Genomic DNA, 20,411 nt, shown 5'->3' with positions numbered 1-20,411 from the left:
TCTACAGTGCAGCTGCCAGTATCAATGCGTCACATGGTGATAATTGTACGTCTGTTTGCCAAAATATGCATAAGGTTAACTTTAGGGGATGTAAAATGTATGGTGCTGTGCAAAAGAAAAGTTCAGGGGGGAAAATGAGCTGTCTCACTGTCCAATGTTTAGAGACACAACTGCAGAAAGGTAAATAACTCAAACGCATCATCACTCCAGAGCTATTCCTCCTGGGACTTGTTTCTATCAAGCCATAAAGATAAACCACTGAAAACCAAACTCAGTGATTAATGTTCAGGAGAGAGCACTCAAAACCCATAAAGCCTGGATCTCTTTTTTTTCTGTACCTCAGTCAAGTACAGAAGAACTCAGAAGGAGATTGATGTATAACGTTACAGTGGGAGGAAAATGTATGTGAATGTTTTGGAATTTACTCCACTTTTTCCATGCATGTTTTTGCGAATGTCTCAGGTTTTTCTGCAAAATATCTTGATAAATCTGTGAATTACTTTTTTAATGATGAGATCACGTTGTCCAGGCCCTGAGGCAACAAAACAGCCCCATCCCATGATTTTCCCTGCACCCTGCTTCACAGTGAGCATAGGGTTTTGATGTTTATGTGCTGTTCCATTTTTCCTCCACACATGATGTTGTGTGTTCATCCTAAACTATTCAACTTTGGTTTGTGAAAGAGCACTTGGATGCTCCACAGCAATACTTGAAAAATGTACTGTGGACTGATTAACCAAAAGTTGAGTAGTTTGGGAGGAACACACAACGTCATGTGTGACCTGAGACATTCACAACAGCGTGGAATAAGTAAGTGAACCCTTGTATTAAAGGAGCTATATCATGCTATTTTAGCCATTCCAAAGTTAAGTATAGGCATTTATATGATATATTGTACCTCTACCATTATGGAGCACTCATTTTTGTGATAAATATAAGTGTTTTCTGGAGGTATTTTTCGAACCAGGAAGACACAACGCTTCGATTCAGTTAACTCCGCCCCCTCTCTCCGCGCATACAACTTTACCGTAATATAAATAAACAGCAATAAGTGAAGTCACTTCACGATGCAGTTATACGGAGTTGACATCTGCAACACAGCTTCATAAATGGCTAACACACATGCTAATATGCTAACACACAAGCTAACCCGCGTTTGGATTGACTCACCGCTCTGGTCCATCGCTGTTTACATTGTGGGACTCGCGTTGGTTATAAAAGTTAATCCACTTTGGTTCTGGCGAAGGTTCCCCAAACATCCATCAGAGACAGTCACAGAAAAACACCATTTTGGCTGATAGTCGCTGAATCCCGGAGAAAAAAACAGCTAGACGAGTGGCCTCTTCTTGAAAAGGGTTGAATATAAACTCCTCGTCCTCGTAGCCAAACGCGCTTCTTTTTCTCCGTGACATGATCGTTAGTTAAGAATGAAGAACAGATGTGTCAAGAGTAGGTAACGAGCTCCATCTTCACAGCTGCAGCGCAAACATGACTGATCTGTTCAGACGCGATGTGTTTGTTTTGGCCACAGCTGACCTGGAAGCACTTCAGGCACTTCCTTTTTTTTTTTTTTTTTTTTTTTTTTTTTTACTCTTTGTTTCTCTCTTACGACAGAAATAATGAAAACGCTGTTTTACAAATTAAAATTAGGCCGTAAGCATAGAATTAAGACATTACATTACAGACATCGAGCACTTCCGTTCCGCTGTTACGACACAACTGAACACTCAGTCGTTCACGAGGAGAGGGAGGAGCAGCTGCTCAGAGAGCAGGATTCAGGAGGATTACTGGGAGCTGCGTGAATGAAGCCACAAGCCACTCTGGGGGTGTTTTTGATGAGGAAATAGCATAACAACATGGCTAAAATCACCAAAAAGTCGATTTTGCATGATATAGGACCTTTAAACAGCTTCTGATCCTGGGTTCACTTACTTTTTCCTCCCTGTCCTGTGAATGTTTACATGTGATGGCCAATAAAAATATGATAACATTTAATTGTTTGGGGGATTTTAGTTTAAGCAGACACTGTTTATTCATTCTCATGATTTTGATAAAGATCAGACCACATTTTATGACCAATTTAGGCAGAAATGTGAGAAATCCCAAAGCGTTCACATACATTGTCGCTCAATCCAAACCAGTGTTAACTCTATTGACACCAGAATGGCCCATTACAATTATTATTGATTTTTTTTTATTTATTTATTTAACAAATTGTGCCACAACATCACTTTAAAAATAAATTAAGTATCAAGTTAAAGATAAAAATTGAATCAAATGTACAAAATGATGAGTAAAACTGAAGTGCGGTTTTGTTTTTGTCTGTTGTGCAGCCGTATCATCGACCCATTACTGACTAAGTTTTTAAATAGCCAGAAATGCATTAACGCTCCTCGCTGTTGCACATCACTATGAATAGGCCTGACCTTGATAACCATCATCGTCTATGTCCCCGATCGCCGCGATGCTCTCCCCAAAGTGTGCATTGTACGCACTGTCTCCGGTCAACACGCCGGCCTCCTCCATCACGCCCTGAAAACAGAAGCAGGAAAAACAATGTCGACAGATGAAAGACGACAATTGGACCGCTCTCGGGCCGCACAAAGAAAACGACGCAGCTTTTATCTGATTTATCTCAAATTCCTGTGGTCCTGAACAGATACTTGGCCGTGATCCAAACATCCAAACAGCCTCTAAATCACAAATAAAGGTAAAAAACAGAAGCTTTCGGTCTTGGCAGGAGGAGTAATCCCACCGCTTCACTGTGTGCGCCGTTGACACGCTATGAGTTAAGATCAGAAATAAACAGAGCGTGTGCGAAAAATCAACACTGCGCTGAGGCCGGTGTGTGTATCTGAGATTTACACAATAGTAACATGCAGCGGGTTCAGCAGGTTTTCACACATATTTAATAAACCCGGATTTCATACATTGATACCCCACAATAATACATTGTAAACGCTGTAAGTTAAGCTCAGAAATAAACAGAGCGAGTGCAAAAGAAGAACATTGCACACAGGTCTATTTATATGTGCGTTCGGGAATGAGACACTTAAGAGGCATAAATCTGGTCTTTTGTTATGGTCTTCTTCACTCACGTTGCCTTTGCTGAGGTACACAGTCACTTGGCCCTCGTCCCGGAGCTGGCTGTGCATGGGCGCCCCCACCAGCAGGTCCGACAAGCCGTCCCGGTTCAGATCCACCGCGCATAAAGAGGAGCCGAAGTACGAGCCCATCTGAGAGACGAAGCGACAGGTGAGATTGCTACCATTTTGTTACTTACAAATTAAATCGGCAAGACTGACAATGTTGTTGATTACAATGTTGGTCAGAAAGTAAAAATCACTAAGATAATGGGAACTTAACCCCTTAACCCCACACTTTAACCAAACACATTTTCTCAAGGTGGCATTACCCAAATCTAAAATCTTAAAAAAATGAATAAATAAAAAAACATCAAAATTGCAACAAAAGCAAGGCAACACAACGCAACAAAAAAGTGACAAAGGAGCGACAAAAAATGTGCCAGAAAAGCAACAAAAACACAAAAAAACGTGGCAAAAATATGACAAAAAAGCAATGAAAAAATGTGATGAAAAAGCACTAAAAAGCCACAAAAAGCAACAAAAACTGTGTCAAAAACACATCAAAAAAGCAACAAAAAAGCAACAAAATTATGACAAAAACGTGGTGACAATGTGACAGAAAGGTTCCGATCGCTTTTGTAGGCCTTAGCTTTCAAATGAAGTTGAGAAGCTTTATGATTTGTGTAAAACGGGGGAAAATGTAACACTTCTCTTTTTGCCTTTTACCTTAAGAAGCATCATCAGCAACTGTTGATCTCTTCACAGCAGGTTGGACTTATTCTGTTCAAGTAGGGAGGGGTTTACTTTGTTATAAAGAAGGTTCCTGGCGTTTATTCTCTTTTCGTAGCAGCTTTTAACAGTAAACATGGGTGGTGCCACTAACAAGGTACCACCTCCCTACTGGAACAGTATAAGAGCAGCCTACTATGAAGAGATCTTTAGTTGCTGACGAAGCCTCTCGAGGTGAAGTGTCCTCAACACAAGAACAACCCAGTACAGATGACAGCTTGGGGAGATTCTTTGTGCAATGGAAAACTCCTGTACATTTGAGAGATTATCTACACCACCTCATACTTGCCCCACATCGTCAGGTGGGTGAGATAATTTGCTGGACTTGGGGCGTGACTGACACGTTGCAAAATCCGACCGGATTTACTCCCACTTTAATACCGCCCCCCAAATTTAATGAATATTTGCACAACTTTTACCTTTCAGCCACTCCGACTTCCCTTTGTTTACTTTGAATGGAAAGCATTAGCTACCTCTGGTCCCGCTTTCCTCGCAAGCCGTTTTCTACCCTGCACTATCCAAACACTTAATGTAGACATAAACAGTGCACTTCTAACAACACGATAATTGCAGTCGTGTTTTTGCTTTGCATCTGAATAAATCGACCACATAATCCCCACAGCGGGCGGCAATAAACACAGAGCACCCTTGGCTTGGTCATGTTAGCGTTAGCAGGACTTTGCCTCAGTCCAATGTGTCCACTGATCAGAACCAGGACAGGAACAACACATGACCACATCCTACCATTTTCCCTGAGGCTTGAAAGGTCTTCACCAAAGAGCCACCATCGATTTTGAAAATGTAAACCTGCACAAGACAAAACACATGATTATCACGCATGCCTTTAAGCAGTTGTTCGAAAGTTAGTTACTACAGTATGAAAAAATGTTCTATTGGTATTTTCTTTTACGCTTATACTTCGAAGCAAGCAGGATATAAAGCAAAGTTCATATTTGATGTGACAGAGGAGCAAACATGTGAGCTGTATTCTTTAGTATGTCTTCAGGCAACTCTTTCCAAAGGGGGAAATGAAACACTTCTTAAAGCCACAAGAGCTCATTGAGGAAAACCTGGGAACAGCTGTTTGACTGTTGACGTATCAACATTTTATTAATCTGTGTGGATGTTTGACAACATTGTTTTTAGCATTAAATAAATCAACACAAGAGGGAAATGGACGGAAATGCTGAAATGACAGATTTGTCACATGGACTTTGGTGCAGAGTGCAAAGCAAAATGTTGTACTAAGTAGGAAGTACTGTATATATTCTCTACTCTGTAACACTTTTTAACATCACAAACATGTTATTGTGTGCATTTATTTATACACAAGTGGAGACACCAGTCTGATAAGTAAAACATGGAGGCTTAGTTTCATAAAGGACCTTAATTGTAGAAGAAGTTTCCAAAATGTTTCATCAAACACAATTTCTTGAGTTGAGTCAGTGTCAGTCCTTTCAATCTCCTCAAACAACCCAGTCTGGATGACACTTTTGGAAACTTCCACTACAAAGATGAACTAGAATAGAGTAGAGCAAAGGTTCCCAACATCCAGAGCTTTGTCTGATCAGAGGGTCAGGTCTAAAGTGACATTATTGAAGCAATTTAAATGGCTTAAAATCATTAAATATGACTGAAGTGAATAAACACTCCAATTTTGGTTTGAAATAAATGCTTACAGGCTGTAATTTTGATGTTTTGATACATTTAGTTTTGGACCTGGGGGTGGTCTGCCTACAGCATGAACAGGGGGCCTTCAAGGAGAAAAGACTGGAGTAGAGGATGTTCGTACTTTTCCGCTGCCGCTGTGCTGGGGCGCCCCTGCCGCAACGTCTATCACATTGTGAGAGGAGAAGTGTCCCGCGGTCACAGCGTAGCCTGAAGACACAGTGCGCACAGTCAGTGAGCAGCAGGACAGTTCCTTTCAACACAATCCACGCCAGATTTACGATCAAAACAAAGACGTCCGTGCATTCACTCTCACCCAGGTAGCTGTATCTGTGAGAGTCCACTTCTTCCTGGTTTGGGCTGTAGAAGCTGTCAGAGGTCAGATTGTACACTTTGATCGTCCCGGTCCAGTAGTACGACCCCGGCGCCCCCATCACCACCAGCTCCTGAAACACCGATGTAAAAAAATAATAACGCTTTGGTCAGAGCTGCGTGAGGCGAAAACCCGCTGCAGTAAAAGGGAAACACAGTGCTGGGTGACGCCATGGTTAACCAACGCCCGCAGTCTGGTTTGCACTATCTGCCCTTAACCACAAGTCCAGATGGCACACATGATGGAGATAAAGTATAGAAAAGTCTGAGAGGCATCAAAATACACTACAGGCATGTAAACAGTGAGAACCGTACACTATATAAAAAGACACAGATGCATTTTTTTCTCACTGTCTGACATGAAACCAGAATTAAATTTGACTTCTTTAGGTCAATTAGCATTTTCTAAATTATTTCTATTTGCTAAACACCACAAGAATGAGAGATAAAACTTTCTACACGATTTTATATTACTTTTTGCAAAACCCAAACGATTACATACATTTCATTAATATTTGGAAGCATTGCCTTTAAACTGTAAAACTTGTGTCAAACGTTTTGGATTTCCTTCCACAAGCTTCTCACAATAGTTGGCAGGAATTTTGGTCCATTCCACCAAACAGAACTGGTGTCACTGAGCCACATTTGTAGGCCACCTTGTGTTCACATGCCTTTTCAGCTCTGCCCATACATTTTCAACTGGATTGAGGTCAGGACTTTGTGATGACCATTTCAAAACATTGACTTTGTTATCCTTAAGCCACTTTGTAACCAGTTTGGCAGTTGCATTGGGTCATTGTCCATTTGGAAGACCCCCCCAAACTTTAACTTCCTGGCTGATGTCTTGAGATGCTCCAATATTTCCACATAGTGTTCTTTCTTCATGATGTCATCTGTTTTGTGAAGTGCACCAGTCCATCCTGCAGCAAAACAACCCCACAGCATGATGCTGCCACCCCGTATTTCACAGTTGGGATGGAGTTAATTACTATGTGCCTAAACCTTTTTCTGCCTAATTATTTTATGTTAATTGAAAAGAACAATTTCAAGTTTTTTTTATTCAGACAACTAAAATATTGAAGTTAAGCTACTGTCAAAGGTAAATAAGTGAATTATCATTTTTAAGATATAAAACAGAGCATTTATCCTCTAACTATGCGGCACGTCTGCACTGCCGTCTTATCCCAATCCAGATGGGCATTCCTGCTTGAGCCGCCTGCTTTGATGTTATCAGGACTCCGCTCTGATCTTCGTGCTATAAAACGACATGTTCACACATTTTGTTGCTGTTTTGTGGAGGTTGCCATATAGAAGCAATTAACATGGAAAACAAACACAGCAGCAGCAGCGTCCGTACATCTGGGCAGCGGTGGCCGTATGAGAGACAGAGGAGAAGACATTTGAACAGTTGGCCTTCGTTTTCACTTGGATTCCTCACATTCTTTCAGAGGGGGGTGTCCTCAAATGCTTTACCAGATCGATGCTGACGTCACGTACCCCATCTGTGAAAACGCACGCTCAACGGGCTCCTAAATGGTGTTATTTACTCTTCCTCTTTTCTCAGAATTTTAAATTAGAACTGCACGATGAAGAGTACATTTTAAATAACACCAAGAATGAACACTTTAGAGGATATATGAAATGCAATATCGTAGAGGTCTACAGTGGGGAAAAAAAGTATTTGGCCAAAATCCAATAGAATGTCTATGTGAAACTGACCAAATACTTTTTTTCCCCACTGTAAATGAGAGTATTAGAAGGTTTCAAACATGATAAATCCTTAAGGAGACAGATTTTTGTTTTGTTTTGTGCTTACCTAAATATTAAAAATGCTCTGAACGTGATTTATTCATTGTCACCATTAAACAAAGACAAAATAAAAGCGTGCAATGGACAAGGGAATTGTGGTGCATGTTCAGGGCAATAGTCCTGTTGGTCAGGGTTCCAGGTTACCAGTTTATTCCTTCAATTGATTTTTTCTTCCCTGATGGCACAGGCATTTTCCAAGATGACAATGCCAGGAGCATAAGATGGATCCACAGAGTCCAGATCTTAACCCCATTGAGAATCTTTGTGACGTGGACACACTCTCCCTTCATCAATACAAGATCTTGGTGAAAAATGAATGCCACACTAGATTTTTTTTGCATCTTTTACATTGCAGAAGCTTGTGGAAACACCGTATAAACGTTTCTATTTTACACTGAGTTGCACTAACATACCCTTTACAAATGCCTGTGTTTCATATTCCTGCCTGGGTCCCCATGCCGTGCACTTATCACTTACGCCAAATGGGAACCGATTAACCTAAAAGCTGCTCTGCGTCGTTTGAGGATTCATTTAAAGCCATTTCACAGTCCCCTGTACCATACAATATGCCTCAAATTGAGTGTAACTGGAACCTGAGACATAGAGAGGTCCAGTGGTGCACACAGACAACATGAGGAACGAATTACAATGGTAATCTATAGAAAACAACATGTCCAAATGGCTTAAAAATACATGCATCATTCTCCAGGCTATCAAATAAAAACTACTGCAGTAAAACCAAGAGAGAGGTTTTTAGTAAAAATGATCAGATTAATTTGTGTTTTTGACTTATTCTCTAGTATCTTTCAGAAATTAATCATTTAGTTTCATCTAAACGCTATATTTACAGTACCTAAATGTTTGGAGATTCAAAGTCATTTGGTTCATTTCTCTTTATTCGTTTGTTTTAAGACACTAGTTGGATCAAGGTGTATAAGGTTTCTCTGCCCGTGAGATTGAGCATTGTAGTCGTTTTTATATTAAAGGAATAGGCGCAGTAACTCCTAAAGGTTATTGACGGAAGTGAGCGGGGGGAAGTCTTTAGGAGTTACTGCGCGGACGTTTTACTCCTCGTATCATTACGCCTCACAATATAGTACCCCTTTTTATCTGCTTATAAAATCGACACGTTACATTTCTGTGTAAATATACTTAGCATGAAAACACTTCACGTAACTTTATTTAAATAGGGAACACGTGGAGGAGCTTGGTAGCTTCTATCGTGAGCTTTTTTGGAGCTATGTGACATGTGGGAGAGGCTGCGTATGTGCTCCGTTTGCCTTGCAGAGCGCACGGACAAAGACCAGACGGGGATATATTAACTTGGCTAAAGTGAGGTAAGAACATATCTCAGTATGTAAAAACTGTGGCCTATTCCTTTAAGCCAATGTGATGGCATGACTTTACAGTATAGAGCCATGTCAGCATTTTAGCACAAAAAGATAATAATGCACCATTGTTTTGGACTAGAACTTAAACAAAGCCTCTGCTTTAAACTGACACATGTTTGACCGTCCTCTCACTAAAAACATACAGTTTATACACTGGTGCTGTAAAGAGGAAATGAGGGTCCAACACAGAATGAGGTGATGTCATGGCTGAGTGAGGCACAGCAGACGTCAGAAACAGAACAGGAAGAGACTGTATTTTCTTTATCTGTGGAAACACCGGGGGTCTCAGAGCCTTCCTCTTTCTATGGAAACGCACACCACAATTATCAGTGGTCCAGTGCAGTGATACCAGGGTTCTCTGAAGTCCTAATCTAATGGACCAGATTCAAAAGATCAGGTCAGGAGTAATGTAACTTTGAGTGTTTAGGAAGAAGAAACTTGTCGTTGCATTAACATGTCTGCTTTATAAGGTAATATAGCAGACGAGTTATAGAGAGTCACAGAGCATTACAGAGATTATGAAGATGAACAAGGATTGTAACTGACCTCGGTGAATACGCCAGCTATCCCGGCTTGGCATGAGCCGTGCTCTTCCCCATATTTCTGCTTATAGTCTGTAAGAAAAAACAAACCACAAATTATTTCACTGTGTGCTCGCGCCAGCGTTTACTGGAGTTTTTCCTGCATTCCATATGGAGCTACTCAAGTCCCAGTCTCATCCAGCGGATCCAGGGGCACAGGCAGACAGACTGGGGTGCAACCGGGTCTACACCAGACAAACTCTAAAACCAAATACAAACTGAATCAGGTCAAACCCAGCACAACTCTGTCTAAATAGTACTTAAACCAACAAGACCTAATGAAGTGAGCAGTTATTAAACAAGGTAGAAAATCAGAATGACTGAAGACATGTAAACAAGGTACCAAAGAATGTAAACAGAAATAAAAACCTATTGTATATTAAAATACTTCAGGACATGAACTTTCAAAAACCACCAGATAAAGCCTTCAAACTGTTCCCCATCCAACCGTTTGGGAACCACCACATTCAACAAGCTCCCTGACTCTGGCGGCGGGGGGCACAGAGTTCTCATGTTACAAAAATATTGAGTTTGGATTTGGGCAAAATGCATTGTAAACACAGGCCCTTTACGAACTCTGTCTGGCTTCTCTATAGCAGCCAACAACGAGTCACGAGATGAAGTAAGATCCTGACCGTGGGGAACAATTAGGCTGAAAATAAAGGCTGAAACATATGCACAAGCTTTTATATGAGTCAGCTATAAGACGATCTTCTGCACATACATCACAGGCTAATAATGCTATAAAATCTCTAGAAGGGAAGGCAACCTGTAGTGCAAATGGCTCTCGTTTAGTCGATCCAAAACAGAAACATTCTTTGGATAGCAGGAAGATTTTGGCAGCGAATGATGGAAAAACGACTGTTCCTTATCAAGCTGCTCACTAAAAGGTGTTAGACTGAACAAAAATGTGCGCCCCATGCGAATTACTAAATTACTCAACACTTTAAGGTAGAGACGTCGCTCAAATTATGATGCTGCTTCTGCCAGAGTGTGGACTCGAGAAAGACCCCACAAGGGTTTCAAACTGCTACTCGGATTCAGTGCCAGACCAAAGGCATGTGGGGCTGCTGCTGACGGTAACGCTGTGCTGACTGTAGACGTCACGTGATCATGACAAATGCTAACCACAACACAGGAGCCAGGAGGATGATTATTACCAGGATGGGATGCTTCTTTCATGCTTTCTTTTATAGTGAAATGACGCTACTTACCTGCTTTACAACCCTTTAAAAAGTATGAGAATGCATGCACTTTTGCTTTGGCTTTTGCTGTTCTATGGTAAAGAATAAAAAAAAAAAACAGCTAGATATTCTGTCTGATAGTCTAGTGGTTAAGCCTGCGCAAAACAGTCTTCACTTGCGGCATCTTGGGTTCGAGTCCTGGCTCTGACAATTTGCTGAATGTTTCACCCATTTCTTCTGGTGGTCCTCAAAGAGCCGGTTGTTTATCAGTGTCAAAGTGGAAAGCAGTGATTGATTTTTGCATAAGATGCTTTTCCTGGTGAACAATTTCCATCCCGTTTATTCTAACCATCTGAAAGACTCTATGAGGCTTGATTCCTTGAAGGCAATTTCCTGTATCTTAACTGTTTTGTATGTTTTGGCCTCCATGACATGGATAAAAATATCTAGAGTGTCTCTAGATGTTTGGCCTGCACAGATTTCTGTATAATCCAGCTACAGAAACGTATGACCATTTGTTCTACTGTGTATATGCTGCTGACTGATGTGATAGGCCGAGCGCAGTGTGTTTACCTTCGTAGCAGGGAATGAGCGGCCTGGTCTTGCCCTGTAGATTGGGGGAGATGATGGAGCAGTATCCATGAGGCAGGATGTGCTCCGAGTCGTAGTAGACATTTTTCCACCGGTGAGCGCAGGCCTGTGAGGGAGAAAAACGTAAAAAGAAAAGCTAGAATATTACATTTTTAGAGGGAATTTTCTTGAATTCTCTTCACCTAACACCTAAATATACAGAGAAAGATTGGGCTTAGAGAGTAAACTGGAAGAAATGCACAAATGCACTTCCTCGGCTTTGCCTTTGACCATTGTATTTGAAGCCCAAACACTCACCACAACAAGGATGTTTTTTGGTCAACATTTTCCCCGAAGCATCGTCTGACATCGGGGATAAAGACTTTCTTGTGGGGACAACAAGAAACAACTGTCTGAACATCCACAGATATGGGAAAACCTCATTGACACAGTGCACAAACAGTGCAGGGGCTGGAGGCAGTGGTGAACTGGTGACTGTCTCTTGCACCAGGATGGAGTCAGGGTGTCTGTGCGTCTGTCATCAGCGTCAATAAAAAAGGGGGGCAATTAAAGAGCAGCCAGTCCTGACCGTAAGGGCCCTGCGTGGTCTGTGGTGTGAAGAACTCAGCTCTAACTTTTAATAAGTGAAGATAGATAGTAAACGGATCATTTTCGTATTAGGCTTGTTGTGAGAGTCAACATGTTTCAAAGGCCATTCTCGCAATCGCACCCTCAAAGACAGTTATTACCACTCAAACTGAATCATTATGGAGGAGTTTTAGAGCCACCAAAAGCTTGCCTTGGAATAATGGGAGAAAACCTTTTGACCCATCATTTGGCTTTAGATTTAAAAACTCTATGATAATAAAAAACAAGATCTCACGCTGATTTATTATATTACTGGTTAAATAACTGAAATACTTCTATCTAAAATGTTCTGCAAAACCAAACATGACATTGGTTTGATAACATGGACACATAGGGGCGGTTTGGGACAGTGGACTGGATAAGTGTGTATGTGTGGTAATATCTGGCTGCCCTGGAGGATTGTGGTGTGGCTCCCTGTGGCTCTGGGACGCTCCTCTCACTCAGAGTTCACTTAATTTCCCCTTGAATTGTTTAACCCCAACAGGCCCCCCTCCCTTCACACATAAACCCAGCCAAGCCAAATGAACCAGAGAGGCTGTGGGTGCACATAACATCAGATGGAGTAGATATGAGGCAATAAAAATGATTAATGGTGGTGTTGCCTTTTGTATGGTATAGTTTAAGGAAATACCAAATTTATCATTCATATACATGGCTAATAAAAGCAAAACAAAGCAGCAATAGGAGTAGGACTTCAGCAGCAGTTAGAGGAGCATGAGCAGCAGCAGTAAAGGTTTGATGGTGACTAACAGAGCCCTAGCTATAGAAGCACGGGGTGAGGGATGAACCAACAATGTAATATTGCTTTTTTCTTTACTTTTTATCTTTTAAATACATAACTAAAGTAGTTACTTCTAAAAGTTTATACTTCACTGTGATAAGTTAAATTGACCTATCACTCACTGAAGCGACTGACCAATAATAGGAATAAGTATGTTAGAGAAAAGACTTGAACAGCTATACAGTATGACTATCTCTCCAGATTTTGACTCTGCACTTCTGCTTTATCCGGGGCTGGGTCGCGGAGGCAGCAGTCTGAGCAGAGATGCCCAGACTTCGCGCACATCTCCTACAGCTGTTCTGGGGGAACCTCGAGGCGACACCAGGCCAGCTCAGAGACATAGTCCGTCCAGTGTGTCCTGGGCCTTCCACAAGGCCTCCTCCCAATAGGACATGCCTGGAACACCTCCCGAGGGAGGCGACCAGGAGGCATCCGGAACAGATGCCCGAGCCATCTCAGCTGGCTCCTTTCGACGTGAAGAAGCAGCGACTCTACTCCGAGCTCCTCTCGGGTTGGCATTTCACCAACCTGAAAATGCCTACATGGTGCCTTGTCTTATGGCCAATTTCATGTTCATTACCTCCTGTATGCATAACCCTAAATCCATTTCATATAGCATCTGTTGACTGTAGACATTTAAAGATCTTTAGGCCAAGTCCTGCAGTACGCTGTCATTGCCTTGTGATCAGACACTCTCCTTCAGGAAGACCTGCTGAGAGGCTCGCACAGGTGAGTTCACCATTATACACAGGCAAGTGAGGGAAGATTCTCTCCTGCCAGAATAAGCTGCGAGGCAAAGACACTGGCTGAGGATCAGTAGAAATAGTGGAAGTAAATTAGTAGTTGTAGAAATGGTAGAAACAGAAATACAGCAGTAGCAGCAGTGAGAGTCAGTGTTAATAGCATTAGGAACCTTGTCTTAAATTTACAATCACATTTTCTCCCTACTGTTGCATTTGGTTATGCTTTTTGGAAGCAGCAATAGATTGTTTTGGATAAGTGAGCCCTTCCGTCTATAGTCTACATAATACAATTTAACAAATGACAAAAACAACAGGAGCGCCTCTGGTCTCTGCACTACAGAGGCTGACTTTCAGTAAAGATCTCTCCGACACTGAAGTAGTCTTTTCGTTTTTCTCCTTCTCTAACAGTGGATGACCATATAAGGATGTGCGCATGTCACGTTCTGCCCCGTTAAAGACCTCACTAGTTACAAACAGGTCCCATAGATTAAATCACCACTGTGCAACATCTGCCAGGCAGCCTTCCCGCTCGCCCGCTGCAGCGAAACGTGACGCCATTCGAAACATTAGAATACAGTGACACATGGACTACGGGGTCTGTCCACAGAGAAAACTCAGCTGTTGTACAATAGAGCGTGTTCATATGACAAAACATTATTATGGGCCCATAGTTCGGAGATGGGGGGCAATTGAAAGCAGCTTTTTAGAATAAAGATGGGTCAAACCTATTACAAGGTAAGGCCCACCCTACTGTTACAACATTCAACCTGCTGCTAAAGGATCAGTAGTTACTGACAAATGTGGCAAAACATCTGCAACACTAAAACCACAAGGCTTAAGAACTTGACACTTTCTACACTTCCATAGAGTTAAGCCCCTTCGTCTGAGAAAGTCTTGCACACAACTCATATTCACTGGACTGACACATCCAACATGGTTTGAGTGACAGGTTACAAAAGGCCAAGAGCAAATGGGCCGGAAGGAGTGCCAGAAAATTCCACTAAAATGGAAAATACAGAAAATAGTGAACAGTGAAAAGGGCAAATAAAGATCAGGACATTTATTAAATAACAGAGGGCTGTTTTTAGCACTGTGATATACAGTATCACTAAGAGCAGCAGATATGGTTTTATGAATGACTCACAATCAGCTCAAGTCAAAATGACAAAACTAACAAAACAGAAGATTATTATCTGGACCTGAGTAACATATATAAAGTGTAAAGGTATAAATCAATAATTTCACATGTAGTATTAGCAGAAACAATGAGCACATTTCACTAGTATAGTAACATGAACATTATCTTGTGTTATAACAAAACATTTGAATCTGGCTATGACTTTATCTATAACTCCAGCAAGTATATATCCACCTTTGTGCATTGTAGCCCTGAGTCTGACCTGCCAGGCTCTTACATCTCTCTTTTCACTGCATGGGAGCCAGGTTAAGCTTTAATGTGGGACCACCACCGCGAGGCTGAAGACCAAACAAACTTTGCCCACTGAACTCTGATCTCTGAGCAAACACCCGCCAAAGCAGCTCCGGGATTAACACCACCAGATACCTTTGATTTCTGCTAATGCAACTCTTTTTACAGTGTAAATGTCAATCCAGTTCTGACAAACCGTGACTCTCTCAATGCAAAACATGCCGCAGATGTTCTTTTTTTTTTTCCTTATTTAACAACAAAGCACTTTCCAAACTCTGAACTTAGAAGATATTTTGGCTTCAAAGAAGAAAAATCAGTCAAAGTTTGCACTTGTTAGATCAAGTTTAGAGACTGAAAACAAGGAACAGAATGAATGCTCAGTCAGATGGGGAGAGCAGCTGTGGTTTTACAGTGTGGTTTAGGCCAGAACATTTGCTACAATGATGTTGGGATAATCATTCTGCTTTAATGGGTGTGCTCAACAAGTTAGTTTATATAAAATAGCCCCAAATCACTGAGGACTCTGAAAATAAACCAATTAAGTGTCATTCATTTGAATCACTATATAGATTAATAAATTCCCTTAAAATTATGTAAACGATACTTCTGTTTGGGGACAACTTCTGACCTCTAACTAAACAGACGGATCCTTTATTAATTTCTTCTCAGGAAATGACATTGCTGCAGCTGCATATTCAAACACAGTAACAAAACAGACAATATAAATTCATTACAGTGCTATAAAGTAAAGTAATTGAAAATCACTCACTATGCACCATAAACTCTAGGTTAAAGCACAAAGAGCAAGTGAAAATGCAATTGTTAGTTTGACAGTAGCCACACTTTTTGGTTTTTACAGTGTCTTGAGTGGCCGTGTTCATGAACCCACCAGGATTTTGCCGTTGGTTTTGTCCTGCCGAGCCAGGCTGACCCCCATCCATTCGTCGTCCCGGTCGCCTTGGCACGTCTTCCCACACGACTCTCTGGGTCTGTTTCCTGAACGACAAAAGGAGCAGCTTACACACACTGAGTCGCCGACAACGAGGAACGAGGACAACTTCGGCTTTTGTTGTTTCATTGACTGACAAACTGAGAAAAGTGCCGGCAAGCTCCAAGTCATCTAGGAGTTTTCTATTGAAGCAAATGTTTTCAAAAGTGTGCACCTGGACTGGGAGGTTCAGCGATTCTGACATTTCTTAACCTCTTAATCCCCACGTGAACCGAGCACATTTTCTTCAGTTTGGCTTTACCCAAATCTAAATGCTTCTTGAAGAAAGCATATAAATAATGACAAAAAGGCGATGAAAACAAGGATATAAACTAGGGTTGGGTCACATTGTATCGCATATCGTGATCGCGATATCATTTTTGAATATCGTTGTAATATTCTATATCGTTGTGGACACGATATAATTCATGTTATGCTCAGTTCCATCAGAGCAGCATAAACACTGACTGTGTAGGAAACAGGGGCAGGTGCTTAAAAAGGAAAATGAAACAAAGGATGTAAATTTCTTGAGTAGATCATATTTTTGAGGAGATTAGTATGGCGCTTTAATATAAAGAATGAAATATCTTTGCATTAATCTTCCCAATAGGCGTAAGGCTGGAATGTTGAAGTAGCTTGTCCATTGTCGTTATCCTGATATTTATTTTTATATCCTGATAGAGATTTTATCCCATAGCCCTGCCTTAAAGGCAAAGCAACCTAAAAGTATCAAAAACTGACCAAAGAAAGCCTCAAAAGTGCAACGAAAAAGCAACAAAAATGTGTCAAAAACTAAACAAAATCGAGGCAAAAATGAGATGAAAAAGACAGTGAAAAGAGTTACGGCAACAACGCAAGGAAAAAGATCAGTTAAGATCCGATTTGTAGGCCTTTCAAATGAAGCATTACTCTGGCCTATAGGCTGTGAACTTATGTACTTGGGTAAAGCCGAACAGGAGAACATACACTCGGTTTAGGTGGGGGGGTAGGAGGTTAATCAGCCTCTGCTTTCCCTGTGCTGTGTCTTTTGATCAATTTGTATAAAGTTTGTGATTCTCTGAGAGGCCGAAACCCGGTCCAACCCAGGGTCGATGTATAAAGTAGGACAAGACCACTTCAGAACCATGAATAGTAACCAGAGATAACTACTTTGAGAACCCGTGATTTGATGCATTCAGGGCAGTAGCATAAAGACATGAAGACGTGTTTACCACCGCTGTCTCAAACGCTGACATATCTCTTAACACTACTGTGCAATATGATAACCACACATGATAAATAACCACAGCTGATCCAATGGCACGGCTTTAAATAGCAGAATTAGCCACATGTGCGCGCTCTCTGCCTTATCTGTTCTCAGAAACTGTCACAAAAAGAGCGATAAGAGTTGTTCAAAGCACAAACAGGAAACTGGGCCATAAGCACAAGATAATGAATGAGAGATCGGTTTGGACAGAAATGGAGCAGTTCTGTATCATTTTACTTGAGCAAAAATCCCAAGATATTATCGCTAAACAGGTCAAGAAAGATACTATGAGAAACCTTTGAGTTGTAAGGCTTCTCGGTTACCCACAAAGCACCACAGATTGAAAGATCCCGACGTGCACTTTTGACATTTTTATGCATGATAATCGTGTTTGGGTGAAGGGACAAGCTGCGGTCCCACAAAGACAGTAAGTGAGGTCAACGAAGGAGCAAGCTGAAAGCACTGTAAAATGCAGGAGAGTTAGCCTTGACCCACAATTTGGCACTGTGGCAAGAACATAGACATTGAAAAGACCAGGTATTGCAACTTTTCTGTGTGTACAACTTATATACGTCACATATGAGACAACTGGGCCTATGACACAAATGATTTAAACCTGACCTGCACTGATTTGGATGGAAGATGTTTAACACCAAATCAAAATGTTAACATGGCACTTTAGACCACCAGAGTTTCATGATTTTGTGTCGCTGGAAGAACAGGATTTAAAAGCTACATTTGTGTCACTGCTGTTGCTTTATTCCATTCTATCTTCTGTGTTTTCTTCTCATTCTTGCTCTGACATAGTGCAATGGCATGTGGCTGTCTGTTTCCTTGTCACAGTTTTCCCTGAGGTCCATCACAGTTCAGCTCCTCTGCTCTATGGCGCATGACCGAGTGCGCTTTAATGACATGTGCGTTTTAGTGGCACACTGACTGGGTGGTTAATATAGTGAAACCATCAACACGCTGGCTCTCCCCACATGGGCCATAGGAACAGGGCTTTAAGGGGGGGGGGAGTGGACCCAAACAGCTTTATGGCACACGTGTTTGGAAAGTATTAGCAAAAGCATAAATCATAATTATCATAATATTTACAGTCCTAGGTTCACAGAAGCTTCTTGTCTTGTACATGTGGTTATTGCTGCGCTTGTTTAATAGAACAACAGTGGCAGTGTATTGGGCAATATAAGGCTGTATTCTTCAGATAAAACAAAACAGATGCTTGGGGAGGACACGTGTGAGCAGAAGTGGACATAGGAGAGGAGGAGGGAGGTTCCTGCTGGAAATTGGTGACAGCTCGTCTGAAGTCACTGCAGTGTGTGTGTGTATGTGATTGTGTGCGCGTAAGAGGATGCAGAGGGGACTGACCTCGGCCCATGTCCATCTCAGTGCAGCGACGCTCGGGGTTGCTGTGAACCCGACACTTGTACACGGCTCCGGGAGACTGCACAGAACTACTGTAGGTTGAGTTCGCCCGCGGAGCCCCTACTATTACCCTGCGGGAGAAAGGACAACTCACTCAGATGTTCCACTCCAAGACTTTGCATGAGAACTATTTACAATGCCAGCAATAACAGTGAACAGTTCAATGTTCACTGGGCTTCTACTATACTTAGAAAGACTGAAAAGCAAGCAGCACATTTTAAGTGGATTTACTGACTGATCTGCGACTTACCATCGTGTGCTGTCATGATAGTGCTCCAAAACAGAATAGCCAAAGAAACTAGAGTTGGGTCCGCGGAACACCAAAGGATGTTCGAGGTCTATATTATAAGAAAAAACCACCGAAAAGGAGAGACAAACGTAGAAAACATGCTGCATCCCCGCTTTGCGAAGTTTCCGATGTGTAGCCATCCCTTTGCGCGTCATGCGTAATAGCGCGGTCAAAGTGTCCCCCAAAAAAAGACGAAAAGCAAGAAAACAGTTCCTCAAGCTGCCAAAACTTTTTTTCTTTCTTTTTTTCAAAGTAGATAAAGTTGCAGAAACAGCTCTGATGTCACGCCGTTTGTCGGTTCAAAAGGCATGAGTGAAGCCTTGTGAGTTAAAGTGAACGGTCCGGTAATAACGGTGCGTCAGCTCCTCTCCATTCTGTGTCAGAAAGTTGTTGCTCGCAGGCTCCCTGTCGTGGAGAGATAAATGTGGTCAGGAGAGGAAAGCTGGCGCAGAGAAGGCGGGGCGGCAGAGGAAATACGACGCGCGAGGCACCACAGTAAGACCTGGAGTATGAGGGTTAAGCGCTGCGGAGTCCAGTGGGGTTTTGTTTTGAAAGGCTCATAAGGATATTGTTTGTCTGGTGTGCGCGTGGACAGCGCGGTGACCGCTCAGAGACGAGAATGGTTTTGGAGGCGCGAGCATCACGTTTCAGTTGTAGCTGCAGGAGCTTGATTCACCAAAACAGAGATGGGTGCGCACTGCTGCCCCCTAACGTTAATAAAGGGAGGACTCATATCAATGTACCTTCTGTGTAGCCTCATATTTTCTGGCCTTCAGCAGATACAAACGTGAACTTATAGCATGGATTTACAAACACTAGATATATATCATCATTCAAGGTTCAACAAGAAAAAAAAAAACCTTAAAATGCATCCATTATTATAAAAAATACCATAATCGAGAGAATACACACAGCAGTACTGGCATTGTCTGTATATTCATTAACACAGCTTGACATTCATAGCCCAGTTACTCTGATCAACCAGGGACATTCCAGCAGTGTATCAAAATGTTTCAATCTTTTATATTTGTATTGTGTTTTGAAACACTGTGTGATAAAACCTGTGTCTATTTAAGAATTTGTGGCATGCAAATACATCAATAAAGGCGCTGTGTTTTTTCCACTTTGTAACAGCTTGTATATGTGCTTCTGTAACTGTGTAAGGCTGTCCTGGCAGTTTATGGCAAAAGTTCAGAGGTCGCGGGGCTAAATTTGTTGTGGTGTCTGCATTCCTGCTGCATTTCATCAGGTTATCACCCTGTTGGTCGTCTGCAGCGGGGAGCCCTAATGTAAATCCCAGCTGAGTGATAAGGTGTTTACTTATTCGACGGCGCGTGCACTGGGAGAATCGATACACAAAGCAGTCGACAAATGCAGTTCTGCAGATATTTTATTTTGTTATTTAGACC

At 41.8% G+C, this 20,411-nt stretch overlaps 1 protein-coding gene across 1 annotated transcript in view; it reads right to left on the bottom strand.

Annotated features, from left to right (window-relative positions):
* itga9 (integrin, alpha 9) overlaps nucleotides 1–19,503 on the bottom strand; it is a 96,543-nt gene extending 77,040 nt beyond the window's left edge. Inside the window, exons 1-10 of the mRNA XM_079559716.1 lie at nucleotides 18,964–19,503; nucleotides 18,657–18,784; nucleotides 15,941–16,047; nucleotides 11,454–11,577; nucleotides 9,662–9,729; nucleotides 5,860–5,989; nucleotides 5,668–5,753; nucleotides 4,620–4,682; nucleotides 3,099–3,236; nucleotides 2,427–2,532 (exon numbers count right to left, since the gene is read on the bottom strand). Coding sequence (XP_079415842.1) covers nucleotides 2,427–2,532; nucleotides 3,099–3,236; nucleotides 4,620–4,682; nucleotides 5,668–5,753; nucleotides 5,860–5,989; nucleotides 9,662–9,729; nucleotides 11,454–11,577; nucleotides 15,941–16,047; nucleotides 18,657–18,784; nucleotides 18,964–19,157 — 1,144 coding nt within the window. The 5' untranslated portion in view covers nucleotides 19,158–19,503. The remainder of the gene's footprint in view (nucleotides 1–2,426; nucleotides 2,533–3,098; nucleotides 3,237–4,619; nucleotides 4,683–5,667; nucleotides 5,754–5,859; nucleotides 5,990–9,661; nucleotides 9,730–11,453; nucleotides 11,578–15,940; nucleotides 16,048–18,656; nucleotides 18,785–18,963) is intronic.
* Nucleotides 19,504–20,411: the final 908 nt, after the last annotated feature.

This window comes from Gobius niger (assembly GCF_951799975.1).
Source record: "Gobius niger genome assembly, chromosome: 7".
Taxonomy (NCBI): domain Eukaryota; kingdom Metazoa; phylum Chordata; class Actinopteri; order Gobiiformes; family Gobiidae; genus Gobius; species Gobius niger.
The sequence above is the reverse complement of the archived record's forward strand: the minus strand, read 5'-3'. Positions and strand labels throughout refer to the sequence as shown.